Here is a 21,297-nt window from a genome sequence, read left to right on the forward strand (position 1 = left end):
GATGAAATTTTAAAGGAAGAGAATAAATCAAATAAAGAAGTAGAATAAAACGAAAAAATTAAAAATAAATGAATCTAAGTGTCTAAAATAATCGGTTCTAAATTATCTTGAAATCTTTTTAAATTTTTCATCTGCAAAATACCTCAAATCAATAAAAATTAATTCTATATTAATTAATAAATTTAATAACAGAACGATAGTTCTTAAAAGATGTTTAAAACTACCATATATATAAATTATTGAATAAAAAGAAAAAGGAAAAACAGACAGATAGATAAATAGATAGATAGATAGATAAATAGATAGATAGATAGATAGATAGATAGATAAATAAAAATAATCTCTCGCCCAAGCCCATTTATGGACATATATTGCTTCTTCTTTTCAAATGGTCAAACGGATTCAAATATCAAACTTGTGCAGGAAACCTCCTTCTCTAACTCTCACTCCGATCCCATTCCCCTTTCCTCTTGTTTCTCCAAAGCTTGCAGATTTCATAGACTTCATTTTTTCTTAGTAACCTGAAAGGAAAAAAATAAAGAAAAGAAATATCAAATAAGTATATATTTGAAAAAAATGATATAATTTAAAAACAACTATAAAAGCATTATATTATGACCTAATACGAGAATTGAAGATTTCCACATATAAAAAGTATAGAAACAAACAGAGAAAAATGAATATCAAACACAAACACCAATATCTATTCTATAGATGTAGCATGTCAAGTATCTCTCTTCTTATTTTTTTATCATTAATTATTAATTATTAATGTTAATTAATACCAAAATATATTTTTTCCTAATGTGAGGAAAGATATTAATGTTAGTTAATATCAAAATACGTTTATTGCATGCTTCTGAAGTTTGATAAGGAATAGTTTTTTTCTCTTTCCGTTTTTTAATCTTTAAAATAAATTTAATTAAAATAAATTATTAGAGTGAGGAAAGGTTTAAAATTAATGGTTCTTTAATATTTTTAAATGCTTGGTGTTTTTAATTGAGCAATGATATGAATAATTAAAGAGTAATTATTAAATGTATTTTAATTTCTAGAAAAATATTTTGAGAAAAGTAAAAAGAGAGAAAAATCTCAAAAATTTGAGAAAAAAGATAAATAGGATCCCTTGCATATATATATATATATATATTCCATTGTCTATCTTTACCTTCTTTTCAGCAGGTGTAGCGAGTAGTTTTGTGCACCCTAGGAGCAAACCATCTATATCCAAATGGAAAGAGAGAGAGGCTGCATATGGTTGCGACTTGCGACTCGCGCAAGGATGCGACAGAAGACTTCAATATTTTTGTGTAATTAGGGTTTTCTTATCAAGTTTTTTTTTTTTTTTTTAATTCCGAAATTGCCCTTCACAGAAATACATGATCCGTTTGTTCTGTTAACTTGAGTCAGTAAATAGACTAAAATCGTTCACCTTAATTAATTCAAGGTTAAATTGCAAAGTTAAATATAACAGGGATCAAAAGTGGTATTAGGCTATACACGGTTGAAAAATGTCATTTTCCCTTCTCAATATATTCAATTGCTAATAACTGAATTTAATGAGTTACGCTAAAACTTGTTCTTAACCTCATATAAATTCAATTGTACTGTTGTCCTTAAACTTCATATCAATTCAATTGTACTGTCTAACGGTAATCAATATAGGTCCTCATTTGTTAGAAGAACCCATGCACTGGAACATTGTCTGAACGATACATTTTGTTTTCATCACCAAGAAAGAGCCACAGTTAATAAACAAAACAAATAATGGTGAGAAACAACTGAAAACAAAGGGGAAAAACTTTTATTCTCTTCATAAACATCCAAGGTATTTTATGCACTACACTGCCCAGAAAAAAATAAAGGAAAAAGATGTACAGGTTATTAGAAAATCCTTTTCGAACCCACTATGCTCCACCAAAAAAAAATCTTCCAAAAATTCTGTTCCTTCATTTGATTGATCACTGTAACTCCCCAACAGGCGCTTCGTTGAGCCAGAGGAAATGGATGAAATCATACAACTTTCCACTCACGCTAACCTGCTCAGTAAATCAAGTAAATAAAAAAAAAAGTTCAGTTGAAATCGCATTTTAGACACTGGGCATAGACATATATGTGAAAAACCACTAAAACTGCAGCATGTACTAGATTTTTGAACCCATAAAAATGTTCTGTGATACGAGTCTGAAGTATAAGAATTGAAGATTGTATTTCTCATCAGTATACCTTGTATGGTGTTGGATTTAGTCTTCTCATGTGATCTGGCCGCATTTGCTCCAGTTGTTCAATACACCGTTTCCTGATCTCCTTCAGTGGAGGCAGATCTTCCCGTGTTTTATCTTCGGAAATGATAACACCAACATCAAGTTTTTCAATAATGCTGGATAAATTCTTGCAAGAACAGTTGATTTGGAGGCATAGTTCAGTGGCGTGTTGAAAATTTGTTGTAAGAGGTATTACCTAAAGAGTTTTCACAGGGAGTGGCAACATATGAAGTAGAGGTTCGCGAGAAGCTGCACAGAAGCCCCAAAGCAGGTGTGAGAGGTTGGCGACGGTGGGTTTTAGGAGAGGTAGAGCTAGATCGAAGAAGCATTGGGACAGGAAATAGTGCACCTACACACTGCCGAGGCTATGGCCCTAGATTGGAGGATATGGAGGTCAAGAATTAGGGTAGAATGATAGTAGGTAGTCGAGCGTTATTTAGTTTCCCTTATCCGTATTATTATTAGTAACTCTCCTACTATCGTATTCTTCAATTTTATTAACTATTGGTTTCTTTGTTTCGTTAATTGTACTATTTTTGGTTGTGACAGTCCTTTTTCCATTATATTCTATATAGTTTCTTCACTACTGTATTTCCTTTCCTACTCATTTTGATATGATTTGCTTGAGCTAACGGTTTATGGGAAATAACCTCTCTACCTTGTGAAGGTAGGGAGGCTGCTTATAAATCACCCTCCTATACCCCACTTGTGAGATTACACTTGGTATGTTGTTGTTGGCATCAACATTTGAATTGAACAAGTAGTCAAGATCACTATAATGGAAAGAGGACCCAATATCTTCATTTTGCTTATCATCTAAATATGAATCGGTGTCACGTGACATTAGTTGGGGCAAGGTGTATCCACCCCTGGAATAGTTGATAAAACTGAAAAAGACTCTGTCAAACACTATAGCGAGCATGATAAAGAAATGACACGTATGAAGTAGCTATGGGCAGAGATACCTAGTACTGGCAAACGACCGCTATAAAGAAATGGCAAATATTTTAAGAATTTGACATCAGTACCACTACATGCAGAAGCACTGCCAACTGCTACAGATTACATTCTAACAACAGCTTTTCACATTTTTGATTGCGGAAATGAGACAAGGAAAAAATTGTAGAATCTAGCTTCTTTATCTAAATCGTCAACCTCCCCCCTACCCCCACACCACCTCCCAAAAAAAATATATAAAGAACATAAAACTTAAATGGCTTGGTTGTTTTTTGATGCCTAAAACCTCCATATGAGATGATTTGAAGAATGTCCTCATGAAATAAAAACACAGCAGTTTAAGTCCTAGGAACTTTAGCAATACCTTGCAACTCACAAAATGTTGCTAAGACATCCCGTTATGAATTTAGGAAATGCAAAACTGTAGGGTCAAATTCTTTAAAAAACATTTTCCAGCTTAAAAATTAATACAGCATAACTCAAAGCTAATAAGTCTCACCTGAACTTCCAGGCCAAAAACACTTTAAAAGCTCCTCAATACGCTGGGGCACAACATATGCCCGTTTAGATTCAATAAATGGATGACGGCACAAAATCCGTTCACCTACCTGTCAATTTTTCTTTCTTTGTTAACCATTGTATACACCAGATAAATCTTATGGAATGACACGTAAGAACTAGACATGACAAGCTTGATAAAACATCTTAGGATGAACCGATAAAAATAAAATAAAATTAAAGTACCTTAGGAGGACGCTCATTTTCACCAGTCATTATGTCGACAAGGGGGTAACCTTCCTTTCCATACAATCTGAAGCACCGTTTTTTACATGGAATAGAGACCTAGAAAGGACACAGAATGAATGTCCATATCATGGAATGAAACCCATATTGGATCTCAAATGCCAAGATACCATAGTTTCAGCAAACCTTTGTAACTTCTTCAGAAAGTTTGATCCTAGGTTGATTATTGATCTCAACCAACTTGAAAACAACACCAAGTGCGGGCTGTGCGTAACAGGTAACCAAATGTGTTCCAATACCAAAAGAATCAACGTCATGGCCCTGTTTAGGAAGTAAGGCAAATATCTACCTTTCAATCAAGGGAAAACAATTGAAGGCAGTGGATAAAAAGGCATGATTCAAGTTATGGACTCAAGATATTGAGGTTAAAATAGTGAAAAGTATGTTGTTGGGAGTGTATACTCATGCCTTCAAATTTTAAAACAACAAGCATGCACTAGGAGGTATGAATTTCCCTGATGTATTCTTGTATGAATTTTTTCCTGATTCGTTCAACTGACATGAGCAGGAACCACCACATATTTTCATTACTTAATGGTGTTTTTGTTGCTTAAAACCTAGCTCAGTTTACTTCCCAAATTAAGACGAAGAGATCTCAAATTACACCACACTGGAGAAACATTTGACATTTTAAGGAGTTGTCTTCTAAAACATCATATGCAACAAGAGAAACCACTCATGCAAACCACTGAAACACACAAACACTCTCTCTCTCTCTCTCTCATTATAAAGGTCGAACGACGTAGGACAAGATTCTATATGCTACGCCTGTATTAGATTCCTGGTTCTCTAACCTGTTTCTTTAGTGCATCCAATGTTTCCTCATTAAGGTCATTGCTAGCTGTGATGTTCATCTTTCCAAAACCAGGCACTCCAAACTCTTTTTCAATAGTTTGAAAGAATTTCCGGGCTTCGCATGACTGATAAGCAAGATCACCAGAATCTAATCTAATGCCAAATACGCTATACCTGTAAATATAACATTAAAAGATCAATAGGGCGTGGCCATATTGCAACAACCACAGTAGAAAATAAAAATACATCAATTACAATTAGACTTTTAAAAAAAAACAATGGTCTAAACTAAAATAATAAGTCTTCAGAGGAGAGAACTATTAACTAGGACAGCAAAATGGAGTAATCGTGCTGAGTTCCTATAATTGGCATAGCCCGTTATAATTAAGAAAGAACCTCTGCTCTGTCGACCAAGAGAAGTGGATAATTTTATATAACCATGAACAGAATAAGCTCAAGCGAAAGAAGGCCTTTGATATCTTAGCTTCTCAACTCCTTTTTGTTTTTCAGCTATTTATTTTCCATTTTTTTTTTCTTTACTTTTTGGGGTGTGGGGGGCAGGGGGCCTTACTATAGCCGATCCGATTTCTGTGAGACCTCTTTCTAGAAAAATACAACAAACAGCTACGCCTCAGTCCCAAATAAGTTGCAGTCAGCTACATGAATACTCATTTCATCATTTAAGCTGATATCATATCATCATAAGAAATAAAAAAATAGAAGTGAAAAATATGCCAAGAATATGTATAAATAACACTACTATTAATAATTAGTGTTTCATGCAATCTAAGACTTATCCACAACTAGTAGCTATCGCTTGCATGGATCTTTTTCTTCTATTTTGCCCTATTCTTAGCTAGTTCATAAACGGGAGAGATCATAAAAAGGAAACATTAACAATACAGAGATTGAGAACAACATAAGACTAATAAAATAACACTAAGAATTCCGGCTGACATCTCCTTTTCCATAGGTGCATTATTTCACCAAAAGATTCAACAGTACACCTTTTAATCCATTAAGCATCATACGAAGTAGCGGAAACAAAATAGAACTTGTCATGGCACGTACCCCAGGTCATTAAGAGCAAGAGCAACTGCACAAAAATTTGGAACACCACTTCTCATGACCTGTTAAAGTACATGCTACAGAAGGTCAACGTCAACAGAAAGTATGTGCCAGAGCAGATTACCAGAACAGAGTGGAAATGCACCATAATACAAATTATGAAATTAAATTGAAAAATCCTACAAGTTGAAGGTTATGCTTGAGCTGATAACGGGATACCATGACTATTCTAATCTGTTTCAAAGTAGATTTCCTTAGATTAAGATATTGATGCAAATTAACTTTGAGCCTACCAATAATTTTTGCTCTTTCAACTACACATGTATAGTTTATAGATAACAAGGTCAAGTATCGGGAAACAAAATAAAGCAGTGGCATAAGTATCTAAAATTGCACTTACATCATAAGTGTCCACAAGGGCCAAAAAACTTCCAGGAAAGGCAAGCCCATATGAGGTAAAAGCTGCTAACTCACTTTGGTTCGTCTCATTGAAAATTCCACCTAATAAGCGTGACCGCTGAAGGTAGCACAGTCATCATAACAAGGATATCCAAGCTCAAAATGGAAGAGAAGAAGCATCAACCACCATCATCACTTAAAATTTGAGGATAATCAAGATTCAAGAGCTGCTCAATTCTGATACAGTATCGACAGCTTGCAATCTTGAATAGAGGAAGGGAAGATGGGAAAAATGAGACAGTCCCTTCAACTATATTATACAGACTTCAATACAGATATGCACAGGAACTAAAAATGCACCCAGATGATAGAAGATTTTAATTTATTTTTGGCTTTCAGCTTCAATACTGGAGTGCCAAGATAAGTCTGCAACAGATGAAATTGTTTCCACGTAATCACTCCTATATAATATATAGGATTTTTGTTACTTATTTGGACACCAAAGTCTTTTCCGGGGTGCATAAGTAAAACATGAAGGGAATGATGAACGAGCACGACCTAGACTGATCTGCTAAGCCGCTTGAACTGGTATTTGGACTAAATCACTCAACTTCAAAAGTGAAATTTCCCCAAGAAGAGTCTCTCAAATGGGAATCACACTTTGGGAATCACAAGTTACAATTAACCACTTACCCACTAAGCTTCCTGCAACTTCAAGCTACCACTTAGGTTAAGGTGCATTCACTCGTCACAAGGTCCGAAACATAAGACAACCAAATAACCTTACAAAGGGGCAAAGAGCTTGAAAACCACCTGAATTGGATAAACCCCCGACGCTTCTAATATTAATCAAATTTGAGTAGTCATACAAGAAGATTAGAAGCCCCGAGTAAAATTAAAAGGCAAAAGTAAAAAGGTGAAGCCAAAACATAAAGGTACTTGAAAGTAAGGAACAAAATATTGGTTAAAGTGCAAACTTAGAACTAAATTGATATATTTAGAACAAAAATCTGATGGCTGGAGATTGAAGTAGATAATAATAAGCCAACAAGGACACAACAGTTAACTTAAGAGGGTGAAATAATACCTTTAATTTACCAAGCCACGTCTTCACCAGACTAACAAAATCCTTACAAACACTAGAACCACCATGGTGTTTAAGTGATTTTTCTTTGATCTCATCTGGGCTCTGCATAATATTAGATCAAATCACATAAGAGATAACTTCGAGCCAGAAGTATTGAGCATCTAGAGAACAATTACAATTTAGATAGTCCTTATATTAGTTGAGTTTACATTCATTATTAACAAGACAAACCAGACAAACCAATCAACAGAAAAAAACAAACTTTTAAATTAGACACCATGCAGAAGACCGGGCCTCACTAGCTGACCGCTAACAAGCCACTTATTAAGAAGTGCTAAAGCTGGAAATGAGCATTGCTTTACCATATGGAGAACAAGAAGCTTGTTATGTAATGCAAGTATATGTCACTAAGGAGTAAGGGGTCGTTTGGTAGTGTGTACTAAAAAAAATGATGCATGCATTAGTTTTGTGGATTACTAATAGCTTGTTTGGTACAGTTTTTCATCCGATGTATTGCTAATTCTTGCATTAGTTATACACTCTATTTAATATTAAGGAGTATATTACTAATGCATGGAAATCCATGGTATTAGTAATGGAGGATATTTTTGTAAAAAAATATTTTTTAGAAATTATGCCGTAAATATTATTTTTAATACACCAAACCAAACACTACATACGAAAAATGCAAGCATAATTAACACAAGCATAACTAATGCAAGCACTACTAGTATACTATATTTTGCATTATTCTTATACACTCTACCAAATGATCGCTAAATATACTTGTTCTCCGAGAAATAGTATATCTACATGAATGTATGCACTTATGCCAAAAAGGACCTACAAAGGAAACACATCTGTTCTACTTTTCCAAATATAACTTCTGCAAATGAAATCTTTGTTTGGCAGCCCCTTTAACAATCAAGGGCTCTATTATACAGTTCAAACTAAAATCAGTTAAACCTCAATCCCAAGCCTCCATTACAGAGTTCATAAACATAAATCTCCTTAGCAACCAAAAAACCATCTTTTCCAATATCCAAATCGGGCTTATTTGTATCACCATGCCAGATGTATTTTAAGGAAAAATGGTATGTGCATCAAAATAAAAACTAGAAAGGATCAAGATGAAGATATGCATTTACTGAAATGACAGTAACAATAATAATAGTAATTTTAGATGTTGAATCAATGCAAACTAGACTTCATGGAAAAAGATGAAATTAGAAGATTTAGGGTGCGTTTGGTATGAAACAAAGTGACTTTTTCATATAGATTTTCTAGTTTTTTGACAAGTAGAAAATGTTAATCAACTTTTGTGGGTGTGGGGTGTTTACAGTTGGATGGGGTGGGAGGTGGAAACCATCAGTTGAAAATGATTGTTTAGAAAATAACCTACATCCTCTTGCTAAGGAAGTTATTTTCTAGAAGTTAGAGGACAATGTGTCCTTAAGAAACAAGAAAAATTCAAAACATTTTAGCCAACCATACATGGGAAAGTGTTGATATTAATCTCTTCATTACTAATATCTGCATGACTAATCCTTGCATTAATAATACCACAATAACTAATCCCTACATTAGTAATATCTACATAAATCTAACCAACAATAGAATGACCCTTCGTGGTCATTTGGTAGGAGGCATTAGAGGAAATAATACATGTATTAGCTTGGTCTTATTAACAATAGAATGACCCTTCGTGGTCATTTGGTAGGAGGCATTAGAGGAAATAATACATGTATTAGCTTGGTCTTATTTAATCTTTTGTTTGGTAGTGTTTCCAATCGATGTATAACTAATACTTGCATTAGTTATGCACCCTACTCGGTCCTATTTTTATATATAGTAAATATGGCATTAACAATACAGGGTACTATTTCCATGCTAATACACCCCATTCATTTAATACAACAAACGAAACAGTCAATAAAAAATAATATATGTACTACTAATCCTAGAATAACTAATCTTAGTATTATTAATACACCCTATAGAGTACTCTTATACACCTACCAAACGACCCCTTAGTGTTTTGATAATTCTACGGCACCTTTCGGTTATGATCCTAAAACAGCATGTAAGCAAATATGATTGTGAATTGTGTGGGACAAAAAAACTTTTGACACACTTATACACTTAAAAGTTCCACTTATATTACACAGAACGAAAAGTTGTTGCGAAGTTGCACCTACCATAAATGAACTAACGAAGGCATGGGAATGTGTTCCTCGAAGCGGGATCCCAAATAAATTTCCAGCTGCCACATTGCTGCCAAACAAAGTTTTTGGAGCGAGATATGATCCTCATGGCTAGATTAATATGATAACCAATTAAATCTCAAAGAGAAAGGAAAAAAGTACCACAATGCTCTAGGCTTCACCGAAGAAGCAATTTATTTTTAACAAAGCACAAAAGGCTAATAGAACTCTTAAGTTGCAGCAAATGCAACAGTCAAAAATAATTTGAGAAGTTAGAGTTGCTTGTCAAGAGATAAAAATTAATCTTGTTGACAAAAGCCCGGTCCATCTGGAAAGCAAAAGGAATAGACATTCAAAGTAAATGAAACTTGTGTGTGGATAAACTCAATTGATGTCAACCATCCATATAGAGAGCCTACTCTAGCATTTATCTTCATGTCAGCTTTTCTATTTTAGGGTCAATTCGCATGACTTTCAGGTGTAATGATCCTTTCAAAAAAGGTACAGTTCTGTTTCTGGAAGAGCTAACACTAATCCTTTACCTATAAAAGAAATCTTTGGAATTTAAAAGCACTTGATCTAAAAACACATTGACACGACTGGCGACTTCTATATATTGTGTAAGCTTGCTCATTGCCGGTCTCAAGCCTAAAAAGTGGAAGAGGGCTGCGTAGGCTACTAGTCAGCATAACTCTAGTCAGTTTAAGATGAATCCTCACAAAATAAATAAGCTTAAATGGAGCGACATGGACAGTATAAGGATTCATATACCCGATCCCTACTTGATTCCGATTGAGGCGTAGTTGTTGTTGTTAGTGACTATCAATGAACTACTTGTTCAAGAGTCTGGCCAGTCGACAGTGTTCTCAATTATACCAGTTGTATTGTGACACATTTGTACTGTTTTGACAAATTCGTTTACTTAATCTTTTATCACAAACTGATTCTACGAATCTTAAACTTTTATTTTCAAAACAAAAAAGGATGTCCAGATGAATTTAAGAACTGAATCTAGTTTAGAAAGAGAAATAGATAGTGGCACTATTTCATTTGAGAAGATCACGACAGGATAAATTGTGTATGGAATCACCTTGTTGCATCAAATCCTCCCATGTAGCAATATCTAGAAGCAGAAATACCACCATCCGGACCCTACTCATGAAGAAGCAAAGATTGTGGAATAATTTTTAAGAGAGACCTTCCAATTTCAAGTTATCGTAAAGAAAGATGAAAAACCTGTGCTCTTCGAAGCCCAAATTCCAACAGCAATTTGGACTTTCCCACAACAAAACGATGTCTTGCGGCATTAGTAGTTACTAGCGATGCATAGTTTATGAGATTGACAAATGCAGTTTCCAGTAGTTGAACTACCTTTAAGATTCAAAAGCAATCACCAACCATTAAAATTGGATGTAAGTTTGAGAAACACATGAAGCATCAGCACTGAGAACAATGCATCTTTCACGTACAAGCAGGAAAAAAGGATAGTTTAGTTGGTACTCACAGCAATTGGCCCTTCAATCCTCATCAGTGGTACTTTGGGAAACACAACTGATCCTTCAGGTATTGAATATATCTCAATATCTGAACAGTTAATTCCTCTAAGGTAGTTATAGAAGGCATCCTACAAAATCCATTCACAGGTGGTTATTACTCAGACACTACAGACTGTAAGCATGTAAAACAATTCTTTAAGTAACAGGAAAATGTAGTATGAAGGCACAATCAACTAGAAGATGAGATACTGAAACACTACCTGATTTTCTAAACAGAATGAGATGATACGTTCATGAGAGAGGAAAACGAAAATTCTCAAAGGAGATGCAAGCTTGGATAACTATTTGAATAGAATTACAACTACTCTGACTTGCCATAACACCTTCATTAAATTCATGACAATTTAGTGTTCTGCTATGGGAAGAACTTTTTTCCTTTGTGTTCACCAAAAAGCAATAGCACCAAAAGTGCAAATACCAATTGCAAGATTAAAAAATAAGATGAAGACTGCTTTTGACAAAATTATCTAGATACATTTTGATATGTTGCCAAAACAACATATGGAATTAGAGTATCGACTAGAAATGAGCCACCAGTTCACTCACAACCACTCATGCTTATGTAATCTCATTAGTTACCCAGGTTTTCCCCAAAAGGAGATAATCATATTTCATTAAGGCATAATGAAACAGGAAAGACACTAATCATCCCGAATTCATGCAGAACTATCTTATAATATCATATAGCGATAAAACAACTAATGACCCTAAAAGGACAAAAGGATACAGGAAGATTTCTATCACTCCTATGCTTCTACACACATTACAGGTGCTTATTTATTTATCAAATAATTAATCTACCTCACAAGAAGGGGGTAATGATGATCTGATAAAAGTTATCTCATCGTCAGTTAATTTGTAATGAGCAATAAACTTTATGCATTCTTCTAATCCAGCAAATATTGTATATTCACCACCAAACGGATTCTTCCGGAAATACAAGTCAAACCTGAAATATTCAACCAAATGGGGATAAGTCATTCACTTGATTTTAGATGAGCAAACATCTGTTTGACAAACGAATAAGAATGTTACTGTTGTATACTTGAAATAAACAAATAAGTGTGTCCCTCGCTGAAATGATAAAATAAACAAATAAAAAGGATATCATGCTTTAGGGGTCGTTTGGAAGCTGAATTGCAGATGAGTTACACAGGTAATAAATTCTACATAAGTAATATAATGTTTGGTAGTTGATAAGGAGGTACGTTATTCATGCAGAAAATTAATATGTTGTTTGGTTTTCAATTTAGAAACTTGCATAACTAATACATATGTATATACATATACATATACATATACATATGTACATATATACATACACATACATATGTACATACATATATACACATACATACACATACATACATACATACATACATACATACTTACATACTTATATATATATAATATATATGTTTGTGTTTTTAGGCATAAAGATCTTTCACAAAATTTTTGACATTATTATATCGAGGTGTATTCTCCTGTGTGGATGCAATAAAGTTCTTTTCAGTCTGGCAATACTGAAAAGATCGAACACTATAATGAATGATTGTCACGACTTGTTAGACGGTGAAGGTTTTATGAAAATCCTTAACGGATTAAAAGGTTTTAAAGTGATTCCACTGAGTACCCCAATGACTGTGACATCACTTAGTATAAAGAGAACATCAATTTCGATGTCATGAAAATGGTTAAAAAATACCATGTCTTAGTGCAAATGATGCACTTAAGTACCATGCTATTATAATTCATGAGAATATTTTTCGTAATATGCAGGAAAGATATAATTTCAATTTTGTGTGGAGGTATTTAAGTGAAGCAAGTATTGATATATATATATATATATATATATATATAATTAGTTTTGATGAAGCTAATACATATACAAGTTATGAGGGAATTTGTCTATTATTTTATATATAATAGAAGGCGGAATAAGCAAAAAAGTGAATAACTTTACTTGGTATAACTAATTCCTAAAAAAAAAAAGATGCACGGATTCCCTTATAAAAAGATTCATGTATTACTAATACCAAACTACCAAACACTAACCAACTACAAAACAAGGAATAAGGCATAAGTAATCATGGGATTAATTTTAGGGTTAGCTTATCCATATTTGGTTGGGATAAAATGTAGAGGATAACTCATTCGAGATTAGTTATCCGAGATAACTTAACCCAGAATTGTAGTGTTACTTTAATCCCACTTTGAAGGTGGGATAATATCATAAATAGAAATGCAAATTAGAATTCAAAAGTTAGTTAAATACAGTGTTGGTACAGTAGTTGAGTTCCAGAAATTAGTTGAGAGCAGTTAGTGGAGTCTGTTAGCTACAATTGTTCAGTTAGTTAGAATAACTGATCAACTTCTATTTTCTATTAATAGTTGATGTAATCACTCAATTACAGCATGATATGAAATAAACCCAATTCCTTCTCTCTCAATTATCTTCTTCTTCCGTGATTGTATCCTCGAGTTAACTCCTGAGCAATCAACTCGATCCTCGAATCCTTGTGGTTCCTACAATCGAGTAACATTAGTATCAAAGCCATTCGACCTCGGCAACAATGGTGAAAGGAGCAAGAGTAACTGGTGACTCAACTTCAGAAACTGCTACTGCAGAAATTAGGGATTTAAGTGGATGTTGCTGAGCTTGGTAACAGAGGTAGGACATTTAGCTGGCAAGGTTTCATTATTGGAGAATTTAGATCATGCTGTTACAGAATTGAAACAACAATTGATGGGGGAAAATAGGAGAAACACCATTCAATTGGTGCATGAAGAGGCACAGGACCATGAAAGAGGAATGGGGAATCGCAGGGAAAAGGATAGGAGCCCTAATTTTGGTAATAATTCTCCTTTTCATGTTGCTTCGAATTTTCAACTATCGCATTTCACGCAATGGTTAAGAATGGATTTCTTGAAATTTTCTGGGGATGACCTTCGATCTTGGTTGTTTAAGATTGAGCAATTCTTCTCTATAGAGAATATTGCAGCTGATGAGAAGGTTAACATTGCATCATTGCAATTGGAGGGTGAAGTAATCCAATGGCATGTTTCTTTTATGAGGTATAGACAGTACTCACAAACTATTAGTTGGAAGGAATATGTTGGTGCTTTAGTGGAGAGGTTTGGGATCGATTTTGATGATCCCATGGAAGAGATTAAAAAGATTAAGCAGATAGGAAGTGTAAGGGAATATCAAGCAGCTTTTGAAAGAAGTTTGACAAGAGTGAACCTATCAGAAGAGAACGTTATCAGTTGCTATATTGGGGGCTTAAAAACATAATTGAATATAGTTGTTAAGATCACCAAACCTTCCTCTCTCTCTCCAGTATACAAAAATGCAAGAATGCAGGAGGCTTATCTGTTGTCTATGAGGCAACACCCCACTAATCATTCTCAGGTAACTGCAAAGAAGTTTGCAGATCAGAAGTATTCGAGCAGCAAAGGAATTTTGCCTACTCCTTATAGCACAAATTCTGGTTTTCTAAGGGATTGAATAGGAGAACTTTGAGTATTGAAGAGATGAATGACAAAAGGGCAAAAGGCTTGTGCTATTTTTGCAATGAAAAGTATATGCCTGGACATAATTCTAAAACCTCCAAGCAATTGTATCTGTTAGAAGTAGATGAGACAGAAGAATTAGAGGCACCAGTTAAAGATTCAGAAGCAGAAGCCCAAGATGAGCTTGTTGATAAGCAAGAATTAGGGCAGCCTGTAGCTAAGTTGCTCGGACTCGGGTGCGGGTATCCGAGACGATGCGGATCCGAGAGTCGGATTCGTCAAAATATAAATTTTAAGATTCGGGGGTGCAAATCCGAGAATGGATACGGGTGCGGGAATTCGGCTAAAAAAAATCAAATATTATAAATATAGAGTTATAAAGGTATTCTAAAAATAAAAAGTTAACTATAATTAAGAGTACTTTTTCCTTTTTTCAATGTTAGGGAAACTTACTTTTAATTATATATTAATATACATTTTTTATATAATATAAAGAATATTAAATACAAAAGTCGGTTGCCATCAGTCCAATAAACCAACAGCTGTCTCGATTTTATTAAAAAATATATATTGTTAATATTAATATTAATAAATATTTACATAACAACACAAACAAATAAACAAATATTAACGTTGCTGTCTTGTTTTTATTAAATAATTATTAATAAATATAAATATATATATATAACAACACAAACAAATAGAACGCCGACGCCAACGGGGTGGCACATCAACAACGACAGATGATTGACGACGACAACTGAGGTGGGCCGACGACGACGGTGGTTTCTCGGCGACAGTGACGGCGTTGGTACATCGACAACGCCGTCTCTCTTCTGGTGGTCGCTGGTTGGAATTTTTTCAGTAAGTCGCCATACGCCAGTTAATTATTCGATTTTCCCCTCAAATTTCTTCATTAATTTGGTCAACATCTCTAAAATCGTTTGACCGAATCGGAGACGGCGGAAGCACCCGCACACACTTCAGTCTCGTGTCGAAACGGGTTAGGCAGCAAAACGGCCGAGTCCGAGTAACATAGGCCAATAGAACACATGGAGATTTCTATGCATGCCTTGAATGGATCCTTGGGATTTAGGATCTTGAAGGTAACTGGTTATCACTCAAAAATGGAATTGCATATACTGATTGATACGGGGAGCTCTTATAACTTTATAGATCCTGAATTGGTCAAGAAGTTAGGGTGTGAAGTGAGATTTATTAACCCCAAGGTAGTGGCTGCCGCAAATGGAAGTATGAAGGTGGATAAGGTGACTACTATAACTTGGTTGTTACAAGGTGCTGAATTTTGTGTTAATTTCTTATTGTTACTTGTGGGACCTTGTGGTGTTGTATTGGGAGTTCAGTGGTTGCTGACACTTGGTGATATCAAGTTGAATTTAAGGAATTTGACGATGGAATTCTGGTATAAGGGGAGAAAACATCTATTTAGAGGCTCTGGCTATCAAGTGCTAACTCCTAGTGCTGGGAATTAGCAAAGCACTCAGGAATGCAATCTCAATTGTGTATGATTTAGGTGATTCCTTAAGGAATTGATGAAGCAAAGTGTCATCCTTCAAAAGTTGACACTGATAAAAAAGAAGATCCTGCACTTTTACAGGTGCACTTTGACAGGTATTATCAGAATCTGTTGCTTTGTTCGAAGAACCTGTTAATCTACCACCTTCTAGGGGTATATTTGATCATAGGATTGTATTACAACCGGGGGTCGAACTTGTGAATAAGAGACCTTACAGATACCCTTCAGTTAAGAAGGATATTATTAAAAGCATAATACAACAAATGATGGATCAGGGAATTATTCAGCCTAGTTGCAGTCCTTTTGCCTCACCTGTAGTGTTGGTCGGCAAGAAGGATGGCATATGGAGATTATGTGTCGATTATAGGGACTTGAACAAGTTTACTGTCAAAAACAAGTTTCCAATCCCTATTGTTGAAGACTTGTTAGATGAGCTAGTGGATCCAAGGTCTTCTCTAAAATTGACTTAAGGTTGGGATATCATCAATTGAGGATGGCTAAAGAAGATGTTCCTAAGACTTCTTTTAGAACTCATTTGGGATATTTTGAGTACTTAGTCATGCCTTTTGGATTATCAAATGCCCCTGCAACCCTTCAAGGGTTGATAAACTCTGTATTTCAAAAGTTTTTAAGGAAATATGTGCTGGTTTTCTTTGATGATATTTTGATTTATAGTAGAACATGTGGTACATCTGAAGTCTGTATTTTTGAAAATAGTTGAGCATCAGTTATTTGCCAAGAAAAGAAATGTTTCTTTGGTGTTCACTGGATTGAGTATCTTGGCCATTTTATCACTGCTGAAGGTGTCTCTACTGACCCTCAGAAGATCAAGGCTGTCAGGAATTAGCCTATTCCTACTACATTGAAGCCATTAAGAGTTTTTTTAGGATTGGCTGGTTATTACAGGAGATTCATCCAAGGTTTTGGAGTTATCTGCAAGCCTCTTACTGATTTGACAAAGAAGGAAAGGTTTAAATGGAATTTTGATGCTCATGATGCATTTGTACAGTTGAAAGATGCATTGACTCAATCTCCTATCCTAGCTTTACCTGATGCTAGCAAGCCATTTGTTGTGGAAACTGATGCGAGCGTATATGGTATTGGTGTTATACTGATGCAAGAAGGGCACCCTATAGCTTTTATTAGGAAGGCTTTGTCTCCAAAACATGCTGCATTATCCATATATGATAGAGAACTCCTTGCTATTGTTCAGGCTACTAAGTGGTCACAGTATCTTTTAGGTCAGAAGTTTGTACTCAGAACTGATCAAAAGACATTGAAGTTCTTAATGGAACAAAAATTGCATACAAATTCACAGTTGTTGTGGCTAACTAAATTGATGCCATTTGACTACACCATTGAGTATAAAAAGGGTGCTGAAAATAAAGTAGTTGATGCCCTCTCAAGGGTTGCTGGTGCTGAGTTACTTGCTCTTATTATTTCTCCTACCAATACTGATCTGTTTGATGTTATTGTAGACAGTTGGCATACTGATCCTGAGCTCAAAAAGCTAATTGAAGACTTACAGGTTGACCCTTCTTCTCATAAACAATTCACTTGGTTACAGGGCCAATTGAGAAGGAAAGGGAAATTAGTGATTGGTAAGGTACAGAGTTTAAGAACTGATATCATGACTCTATGGCATGCTGGTCCTCATGGAGGCCATTCGGGATTGGAAGCTACTCTCAAGAGGTTAATAACTCTATTCTATTGAAAGAACATGAGAATAGAAGTGAAGGAATTCATTCAAAGGTATGACGTATGTCAAAAAATAAATCAGATCTTGCTGCTTACCCTGGTTTACTGCAACCTCTACCCATCCTTGAGGTAGTGTGATCTCAAATTAGCATGGATTTCATTGATGGTTTACCCAAATCTCATGGATATGAGGTCATTTTGGTAGTGGTTGACAGACTGAGCAAGTATGGCCATTTCCTTCCCCTGAAACATCCTTATACAGCTCACTATGTCGCTCAGGTGTTCCTCGATAATATTGTGAAGTTACATAGTCTACCAGATGCTATTACAAGTGATAGGGATGCTGTTTTCCTCAGCTCCTTTTGGCAGGAACTCTTAGGCCTTCAAGGTGTGTTGCTGCATACTTCCACAGCCTACCATCCTCATTCGAATGGTTAAACGGAGGTACTGAACAGATGTCTTGAGACCTATTTAAGATGCTACTGCAGTGATGATGCTTCTAATTGGTCTGCCTGCTTACCGATGGCCGAGTATTGGTATAATACTTGTTTTCACTCGGCTATCAAACTACTCCTTATGAGGCATTATATGGTCGTCCTCTTCCTCTTCATCTTCCTTATCTACCAGGTGAATCAACTTCTACTGATGTTGACACTACACTACTTAATAGGGAGCTTAAGCAGCAACTATTGAAGCACCACTTGCTCAGGGCTCAAGTGAGGATGAAACAATAGGCTGATTCACATAAAAGTGATAGACATTTTGATGTTGGGGACTGGATCTACTTCAAGGTACAACCCTACAAGCAAGCTACTATCTTGCAGCACTATAATCATAAGCTAGCGTCCAAGTATTATGAACCGTTTCAGATCATAAAAAGGGTTGGTCTGTGGCCTACACTCTCTTGTTACCTACTTTTGTCAAGATCCACCCTACGGTTCATGTTTCCTAGTTGAAAAAGTGTTATGAAGTACCTACCACTATATCTTGCCCACCTACTGTGGAGTTGGCTAATCCAAACTGTCCTCAGCCTGAGTTTGTTTTGCAAAGACGGATGATCAAGAAAGGCAATAAAGTTGTTGCTCAGGTGTTGGTGAAATGGATTGGTCTTCTTGCTGATGCAGCTACCTGGGAATTTGTTACTGTCTTAAAGACTCATTTTCCATCTTTTGATCCCTAAGGACAAGGATCTTGTATTAGGGGGGAGTACTGTTATCGTAGATAGAAATGCAAATTATAATTCAAAAGTTAGTTAAATACAGTGTTGGTACAGTAGTTGAGTTCCAGAAATTAGTTAAGAGCACCTAGTGGAGTCTGTTAGCTACAACTGTTCAGTTAGTTAGAATAACTGATCAACTTCTATTTTCTATTAATAGTTGATGTAATCACTCAATTACAGCATGATATGAAATAAACCCAATTCCTTCTCTCTCAATTATCTCTATCTCTCTCTTTGTTTCTTCTTCTTCTTCTTCTGTGATTGTATCCTCGAGTTAACTCCCGGGCAATCAACTCGATCCTCGAATCCTTGTGGTTCCTGCAATCGAGTAACAGATAACTAATCTCATCCCGAGATAATTTGTTTCCAACCAAACGGCCCTAATAGTATCAGACGAGGCGGTTCATCGAATAAATATGAAGGAGCAATCAGATATCATGAAGCGTCGTCATCTTAGACTATCAATTGTCAAAATGAATAACGCCAATACCAGCACTACAACAATCGTCATGTACATTACATCAAACACATATAATACACAGAAAATCAAGGAAAATTCGTGCGAAAATGGGAGATAATTATGTAGGCACTCACACAGCACGTTCATTTTGTTTTCCAGCTTTCCAATAAGCATAAGCCATGGTAAATTGATAAAGATCTGTTAAAAGAGGTGTCACCATTGGATTACTCGGACCACTAATAACCCCACTTTTAGACCGTCCTGTTTGTTCTATTTTCTTTGTCCCATTAGCCACTGCAGCCGCCGCCATTATGAAATAAAACAGAACTATTTTCGTTTAACTGAATTGTTATTATTCTGAATGGTAACGATGGTCACCAAACACGGAGCCGATGCCGGAGCAAGCCGATTCTTTCCTGCTGGGGGTTATATATACAGCATGCAGAAAAAACAGAGGAAGAGGAAAATGGAGGCCCAGCTGTTTGATAAAAAGTTTTTTTTTTTTCTTTTTTGTTTTCGGCGTTTGATATCACCAAGTACTTTTTAACACTTGTAGGATTGTTTGTGTTTATTTTGGACGCAAGAGACGGATCAAAACTTTTAATAAGTGGATTACGTCCTCTCTATCTGTCAACATTTTTTTGCTTTATTTCATTTGGCTTGATTGTCATTTTTTGAGTTTTCCACCAAAATCATCCTTATAATTTCCTCATAGTTGTTACCACATCTAAGGGTGTTCATGAATTGATTTGGATCGTTTATTGATCAAAATTATAATCAAATCGACTTAATCAATTTTTAAATTTCTAAAATCAAACCAAATCAATACATATAAAAAAATAATCATCGGTTTAGTTCGGTTCGGTTCGATTTTTTCGATTTATAACTTTAGTTAATGATAAAAGTTGAAATTTTTCTTTAAAAAATCCAATCCAACATATGAGATGTCAACCGAGTGTTGTTCCTCAACCTTAAAACTAAGATATCAATTTAGTGTTATACTTGGGCAAAGCCACGAACAACATTATATGAACACTTCTACAAAAAGTATTTAGAAACTATATGTAAGAGAATGATATGATAAATCCCCAAAAGATAAACACATAAATTTTTTGCTCAATAGGAACAAAAAAGAAGATCAAAACTAGTGACTATCTATAGTTTAATGAAACTCACCTATTAAATTTCATAGGCAACAAGATAATTTTCACAATTAGTATCATTTGCTATTCAAAGTAGGAAAATCATATGGAATCTCATAACGTACTGTCAACTAGATGGAGACATATGACTAAAAGTGTTACGACTAAAGTTAAATTCAAGATTAAAATTTAAAATGTAAAAAATATTTATATTTTATTTATGAATAATATATAAATAATTTATATATGTATATGTATCTATCTATCTATCTATCTATCTATCTATCTATCTATCTCTATATATATATACTCTTTATCGGTCCGATTTGATTATTTTGGCGATTATTTTAGAGTAAAATCAAAACCAAACCACATAAGTATCAATTTTAAAAATTTAAAATCAAACTAAATCAAACCTAACCAAATATTAACTTTTTAATCGATTTGATTTGGTTCGCGAACCAAACCATGAACACCCCATCCTTATATTATTTCATTTAATTGAAAACACCCTTTAAGTTAACCAAAAACATCCCTCCATTAAATATTTCATCCACCCCTAATAGAACTTTTATTTCTCACGTGACTCATCTC

The 21,297-nt window shown here is 34.9% G+C and overlaps 1 protein-coding gene across 3 annotated transcripts; it reads right to left on the reverse strand.

The window, feature by feature from the left end:
* Window positions 1-1,782: 1,782 nt before the first annotated feature.
* On the reverse strand, window positions 1,783-20,232 carry LOC107868154 (nicotinate phosphoribosyltransferase 1). 3 transcript variants are annotated; one of them, XR_007054941.1, is made up of 16 exons: window positions 19,696-20,232; window positions 11,936-12,083; window positions 11,083-11,202; window positions 10,815-10,949; window positions 10,669-10,730; window positions 9,573-9,648; window positions 7,375-7,476; window positions 6,289-6,405; window positions 5,892-5,950; window positions 4,820-4,994; window positions 4,152-4,286; window positions 3,966-4,064; window positions 3,721-3,829; window positions 2,461-2,513; window positions 2,227-2,339; window positions 1,953-2,039 (listed from the first exon to the last, which is right to left on the reverse strand). XR_007054941.1 is itself a non-coding variant. In XM_016714754.2 (15 exons), exons 1-15 carry the CDS (start codon window positions 19,869-19,871, stop codon window positions 1,962-1,964), a joined length of 1,704 nt encoding a protein of 567 aa, XP_016570240.1. In that variant the 5' UTR covers window positions 19,872-20,231; the 3' UTR covers window positions 1,783-1,961. The 3 variants fall into 3 exon arrangements, 1 of the variants encoding a protein (XP_016570240.1); XM_016714754.2 differs by lacking the exon at window positions 2,461-2,513 and having other exon boundaries at window positions 1,783-2,039; window positions 19,696-20,231; XR_001673674.2 differs by lacking the exon at window positions 2,461-2,513 and having other exon boundaries at window positions 2,227-2,380.
* Between the last annotated feature and the right edge of the window lie 1,065 nt (window positions 20,233-21,297).

This window comes from Capsicum annuum, chromosome 4 (assembly GCF_002878395.1).
Source record: "Capsicum annuum cultivar UCD-10X-F1 chromosome 4, UCD10Xv1.1, whole genome shotgun sequence".
In the NCBI taxonomy this organism is placed as follows: Eukaryota; Viridiplantae; Streptophyta; class Magnoliopsida; order Solanales; family Solanaceae; genus Capsicum; species Capsicum annuum.